This window comes from Brachycentrus maculatus, unplaced genomic scaffold, assembly GCF_059751285.1.
Source record: "Brachycentrus maculatus isolate JH-2025_06_01 unplaced genomic scaffold, ASM5975128v1 h1tg001473l, whole genome shotgun sequence".
Taxonomy (NCBI): domain Eukaryota; kingdom Metazoa; phylum Arthropoda; class Insecta; order Trichoptera; family Brachycentridae; genus Brachycentrus; species Brachycentrus maculatus.
Window position 1 is genome coordinate 3,741 of NW_028282112.1, and position 7,167 is coordinate 10,907.

Sequence of the window (7,167 nt, forward strand, 5' to 3'; positions counted from 1 at the left end):
TTAAGTTCATGACAGAACCGGACGGCGTCGACGATTGATTTCATAAACTCCCTGCATTAACACACGTAACTACCTGACTTCTATTTCACTAAACTTGGTCCTATTGCCGATCATGTTGTAGAGTTCGCCGCCCTCCATGTACTCGAGCACAAGGATGATATTATTCTCGTCTTCGAGAACATCGTAGATGTTGACGATGTTGGGGTGATCGAGGCGGATGAGCATATCAAATTAATTTTTGGCCATGCGCCGTTCATTCTCGTAGACTTTGATGGCAAACTGCTGCTGGGTGTCCTTCCTGATGGCCCTCCGCACTGTGCAGGACGATCCATCTACATTAAAGATCGACTACGGCCAATAATTTATTTAATATCGTAGCACTATGTTGTGACCTCCATAAATAATCAATTATAGAGAGCCACCTTCATTGCCATCAAAATATTAGAATGTATTTCCGTCCGCATCGCCCCATTAATTATAAAATATATAAATCCGCTTTCTCGTGCGATCAGCCTGTAACAATATATTTCACTTTAAATACTTATCTCCATGAATCCACTTTGCCTCAGCCAAAATTTCAATGCCAAAAATTAGCTAACCCTCATTCCAAACCAACAGCCACTCACCCCAAACCAATAAGACCAAATCATCAAGATCGAATCACCCTTCCTAAATGCCAATGCCGAAAACGAAAACCAACAGTTGTATTTGCTGGAACTTCAGATGCTTATCAAGAGTAATGACCTCATTATGTCGCAACTATCCTGCGCCTTTGAATAGAAAAAGATTATCATGAATTTAATTATGAATGCCCAAAGGAGATAATAGGAACAGGATGACCAGCCGCAAGAGAAGAAAACCCGGTGTTCAGGCCAGTAGGTCCGAAAAAGATTCAGCTGCGCCGAGAAGAATTGCCAGAAGTCCTATGGGACTGAAGCATCTCTAGCCCAGCATATCCGGCTGAAGCATCCTCGAACTAACTCGCATGAGCCCCCGTTCACTGATAACCCTTGTTGAAGGTCGCAATTGTTGTATTAAAACAGATCACATTCGAATTATCGATATCAAATATGGCTTGTGGGTTTGGCGTTCACATTGACTATAAATGCTTATGTATATTAATGGAACGAATAAATCGAATTATCTGGAATCATTGAATCATTAATTGTCCTTGACTCGAGCTTGAACAATTTTAGCCTGCGAGACGGCCGTGAGTAAGGTGAAAAACACCTGCCCTTTGTCATGATTGTTTTCCCATGCTTTCCTTAGCTCTTCGCAAAGTTCTGGGTCATTCACTGGCAGCTTCATGTCTTCTTTCAAAGTGCCATCCTCGAGTATCAATGACACAAAGTCATCTTCTGAAAGGTCTGCAACTTCGTATTCGTTCTTGTAGACGAGGGGAACTCGGACATTGGCCGATGTTGTGTAGGAGTCCTCATGTTTTTTATTGGTGAAGATGTCAGTGCCGACGAGCGTGGCCTTGGCAGAGCCGTGCTTTCCTGGCTTGGCTGTGGAGTATTCGATGACCTTGCATGGGAATCCCTTCAACATGCAGTAGCCTCCCTTTTTGATGGAGCCTGCCTGGCATGGGACTGTGTCGGTGGATCCTGAGTCACCCTGCTCGAATTCTTCTTGGTCTGACATTGTGTTGTTGAACTGAATAATAAGAGATATATTAAATGTGAATTATGCGTCATTAAATCTGGATTATAATTAAGATAAATGCTTATTTTTTAATCAAATACGTATATCTCGCGCCTCAACAAATACAAATCCACTCCTCTATCCTGCATGAGTCCTTATTTATTATATTTATTGCTTGTTGCTTCACACCCATCATCATCATTTATTTAAACATGAAGAAGCCACCAGCTCAAGATTATATAGACTCGATGATTCGAATTGGGCAACTATATAATTTATTTAGCCCCTGAGGATGTTTTAAGAGCGATATAATTTAGTTTCGCATAAGTACATGATGTGACTTCTCAGTAACTGTAGGCTCAACTTTGATGATGATCATATTTTTCGATATGCTTAGCCTACTTCTCTTATCTCCAGGATTATGCACTTTAAACATGCAACAATTAATTCGCTACTCAATCAAATCAAATAAATAGCTTTGCCCAAGTGGATTCAGAACCATTTGATGCAAAAATTATTAGCAATATAATAATGCAATCTATGTTTATCTTTGCGAGCAATGAGGCATTAAACTGTTGAACAGTTAAACAATTAAACAGTTAAATAATTAACATAATTAACACAATTAAACAATTAAAAATCCACACAGTTCATGACAATCATGACTATGCAACACGCACTATAACGAATTCTGAGCAAAGAAAGCCAGCGCATCACATCGATTCATAAAGTCAAAAGCATATAATTTACTAATTTTATTGATTAAGTGAGATGAAATGACTATTGTTTTTTGCCAATAATTTGTTTAGAACAGTATCCGTTATTTTGCTTCTGTATTAAATTTAGTATTTGCTGGAAAACTCATTGATTAATGCACAAATCAAGCAAAGAACAGCTTCTTTTTTCGATCCCGTAATTTCTGAGTAGTCAGAATACTATCGTGTAGCTCTAGGCCCACTCGCACTTGCAGAAATGCCCAACCTATCATAGCCTCCGAAAAGATCTTGCGGTTTTGTTGAAAGAACTTAATGCTCAGTAATAAGAAAGAAAGGCTATCGAAACAATCGCCAAGATTCATGAAATAAAGGAAGAACATTTGAACCCAATTTACTTGAGCATCGTCTACTCGAACGAAGCACACTAAAAATAGTTTCCGAATTTAACAGCCCCTTCGAAAGTTTGCAATAGTGAACTGCCCAAAGAATAACTAGAAACCTCATCATCATAATTGATAACGTCCTTCTATCGGTCTTCTCTGCAAGATTTCGTTTGCCAGTCTCATGAGACTCCTCAACCCATGTCTATCGGGGAGATTCCCTGTTTCGCCAAGATGAGGCTCGAACAAAGCCATATAATCAAAGAGCATTTAAGGAACATCATGGCGTATGAGAGCGAGAAAGATCGCATTGTGGAAGAGATCATCGCTTTGCCTCATTAATAGTTCGTTGAGTTCATGGAAAAAAGAAACTGCGATGAATCCTATAGATAATTCGTCCACGAGAACTCCCCCATTCTGAATCTTCTTGACTAAATCGGCCGCATCATCAGCCAGTCGAAAAAGCTCTTCCAGGAAGTCTCCGAAATGGAGAAGAAGTGGTAGAAGGACAGCGAAATTTTAAATATGGGGTCGGGACAAAATGAATAAATCAAATCTTTCATTACAAAAATAATAAGCATCAACCAATTGGACCATCTCGAACGTATGGACAAACTGAAACACGATATCAATCTGTAGAGGAGGCCCAATAAATTAGGAAAGGATCAAAGAATATGCTCTTCCTTCATTTATAGATATGAAAAATAAAACTCTTCGAGTGCAAATGGAAAAAAGTAGGGAAAAAGAAGAGAAGTGAAATACAATAAAAAATAGCACAACGCCGGTTTTTGCTCCGAAAAATGCACTATATTCTGAATTAATTAGCAAACCTATTATTATTATCTGCTTGCATATTAAATCTATTGCTATAGCATCAATTTAATGAGTTCGACAAAAATGACTAAAATATGCCTCTTTATATTTTAATTCATTGGACCAATTTCCACACAATTATTCGATTATTGCAGCAATTGATAATCTAAAATTGAAAGTCAGGAATCATATGCTATCATTAAGCCAAGTAACAAGATGAAAAGAGAATTATGAGTCTCAGCGAGGGATTGATTTATTGCTGATCTAATCGAGTGTTTATCTTGGATTTGATTGAGTATTTGAAAAATATATAAAATTCGATGGTATTCGGATATGAATCGCGCTTAATTATAAATATAAACAACAACTTTCTTTGAGAATGTTCGAGGATTTAACTACCTTTGTTATTGACATTGGAACTCACAGCGCACGTCTGGGCTATGGCGGTGACGACTCACCCAAGGTTATTGTGCCTTCCTACATCTCCAAAAAGGCAACAATGGGAGAATAATAGGGCAGCACGTGGGTCGGCTCCAATTGTTTAAGCATCGACCGAACTGACATTGATATTTAAAGCATCTTCCGAAAGAAGGGCGATTAAATTAGCTACACAATCGACCCGTTAAACTATGAGAAATACTTATAGTGTTTATTGAAGCAGGAGCTAAAGATCAATGTGGGCGATTACTCCCTCCTATTTTCCGAAGAAGTGAATTTGAAGCAAAGTGAGCTACTCGCACAGAGGGAAGCAATTGCGAATATCGCTTTTGAAAAGCTGAACGTTTCTAATATCTTTTTTCTGAAATCTCCAGTCCTGGCATGTTTCGCAACGGGCAGATCTTCTGCTGCTGTTGTGGATTCAGGGGAGCATTCGACAAGGATCACAACAGTCCACGACGGATTCGTGCTCAACAAAAACTCCAAAATTATAAATTCCGGTGGCAGCCATCTGAGCAACGAGTTCAAGAACTATGTCTCCAGACTCGCTGGAAGCCCCCTCAAATCACGCTTCGATCTCAAATAGGCGCCATACACTTAGTCTTTTTTATAGTTTCACCGACACCAACTCATCGAAGACATCAAGCAGCATTGCACGCCCTCAGCCAACGTGGAATAATGCTCATAGCTCGAAGTCATTAGTTATGAACTCCCAGACAAACAGATTATAAAAATTGATAAAAATTAGATTAAGAATTCGCTAATTTCCTCGAACCCCTAAGGGGAGGAAAACTCAGTGCCATTTTCAATCGTGGAAGTTATCAACAACTCCGATATCGATATAAAAAAGTAATTGTACTCCAATATCTTGATGACAGGTACATTTTTTATGACTTAGGTGGAAATTTCTTGTACAATGGCCAGTCCTTCCCCAACCAGGTTATCTCTCGGGTTTCGGCCCTTGCACCTCCAAACGCAAAGATCAAATCAGTCAGTCTATGCTCAAATTCCGAAAGAAAATACTTGAGTTGGATCGGAGGCAGCATTGTGAGCTGTCTTTCCTCCTTCCAGAGCTATTGGATCGGGAAATAAGAGTATAAGGCCTCAGGCGTGAATGTTCTCTAAAAGAAATGCATGTGATCAGAGACTATTTGTCAATTAACTCTTCTCCTCAATTCAATGAATTATATTATTCTTTTGCTTAAGTTAATATGATTCGAATGCGCCAAAGGATATAGACAATAATAATTACAAAATATCACCAACTGCCCCGCCTCATCTTAACACTGAGATCGCAGTCTACTTATTTTTATAGCTGGCAACATCTTGATTTTCAGGTAATTTCCAAAATCGAATTGTTTGATCACCGGCCCCAGTTATAATCGAATTGCTTCTTGGCTCGCATGTGAGGTAAAGCACTCTCTTGCTGTGTCCGATGAGACTCGACTACTTTTTCAGCACATCTAAAGTATTATTCCAGATGTTTGTTTCAAATTTATTGAACCCGTGCGAACTAACAAGTTTTTGGCCTTCGTCCATAAATATTAAATTGCAAATTTGGGAGCCGGTGTCATAAGATTTGACAATTTCGTTTGTTTGAGTATTGACAATTCTGATCGTGCGATCTTCAGTGCCACCTCCTGTTGCCAATATGTTTTATTTCTTAGGATGCCAAGCAATACCCTTGACAGCTGCTTCGTGCTTTAGGACAAAAGTGGGCTTCTTTGATTTCGCAGGCTGGAGCTTTATGGACTTTAGAGACCAAACAGCCACACTTTTATCGTTGGAGCCTGAAGCAACATACTCTGATGAAGAGTTCACTCCCAAAGAACATACTTACTCCTCATGAAATTGATAACTCGCAATCCTTTTATGCGATCGAGTATCATACAAGACAGTCTTGCAGTCTCTCCCTCCTGAAATTAAGCAGTTAGAACCCCATGCCAAGACTCCAACTCTGCCCTCATGCGTGACTGATGAGTCTAGAAGCGCATGCTTTTAGATATCCCAGATTTATATGCACCCATTTTTAGTCCCACAGGCTAAAATATTCTACTGAATTGGATGCCATTTAATGGAGGTCGGAATTTCGTCTTCGAAGTTCATTGAGTGGTTTCTTATTCTGTTAATTTTGGTTTTTCCTGGAGTCCACAAGTAAATCCCTCTCGATAGCCCGACAGCTAGGACTGAAGTCTGCGCGGAGCAATCGATTAAGCTCACGTAAAAGTTATCAGGCAACGATTTGGCTTCGAGTATTTTTTAGCATTTGGTAATAAGAGTTGGTCCATCGAGCAATTTGCTGGGGTTTATGTGAAACTTCTTGTGCATGATGTCGGATTTGGCAGTCGTGTACTCCCAGAACTCCTTGCTGGTCTCATTCTATGACATTTTGGTGTTGATTTATTTTTTTATTTTTACTTTGCAGCCTGAGTAAAGATCTGTCAGGCCGCATAGTTGGGCCTTTTGCGAGTTGAGCTGGTCAACTTTTGGGTTTGCTTACAAGAGCAAGTTCCTGTATAGTTTGATGAGTTGCGAATCTGTGTCTAGGAGTGTGACATTTCCATTGATGCGAAACTTATCAATGGGTTCATATTTGTAAGAGTAATACTACTTGGGCCTGTTTTTTTTCTCAAATATGAACCTATCCATCTATGGGAGATTGACTTTATATGTCAGGACGGACTGTGGAGAGGAAGTTTGGGACATTGCTAATCTGCTAGGATATTAGTATTTATTATAGTCCTTAACAAATAGTATATTAGTTATAATGGAATTGCAAGCGTTTATTCAAAATAGCAACTTCACTTACTCATTGCTAAAATGTGACAATATCGAAACGGCTCCGTCTATAATCGGTGGATGCATCCATTCATGCGAAATCGCCGAATTATGAAACATAGAATCGGTTATAATAAAATAGGAATTCCATATATAACTAATGGAAAATGGGAACTTACTTATTCCCGTGTGCTCGTTCACACTGGCTTCATGCACAGTCGGTTACCGAATGAAGAATACCAGCTCTTTGTCTACTTTAAGTAATGAGAACAGCAGGTTCAAAAAGGAACTCGCCCCCAGATTCATCCAATAAGCAATTTATAAACGAAACAGGAATATGCTCGTCACAAACCCCCTTTCCAAATAGCCTCAAATGTCTTCCAGCTGCATTTTGAACA

General features: G+C 39.3%; 1 protein-coding gene and 1 pseudogene across 1 annotated transcript; one reads left to right on the forward strand and one right to left on the reverse strand.

Moving 5' to 3' along the window:
- Positions 1-1,161: 1,161 nt before the first annotated feature.
- LOC148298963 (uncharacterized) lies at positions 1,162-1,644 on the reverse strand (annotated as a pseudogene).
- A 2,288-nt stretch (positions 1,645-3,932) lies between these two features.
- LOC148298964 (uncharacterized) lies at positions 3,933-4,577 on the forward strand. Its single transcript, XM_088276487.1, has 2 exons — positions 3,933-4,046; positions 4,215-4,577. Exons 1-2 carry the CDS (start codon positions 3,933-3,935, stop codon positions 4,575-4,577), a joined length of 477 nt encoding a protein of 158 aa, XP_088132613.1.
- Positions 4,578-7,167: the final 2,590 nt, after the last annotated feature.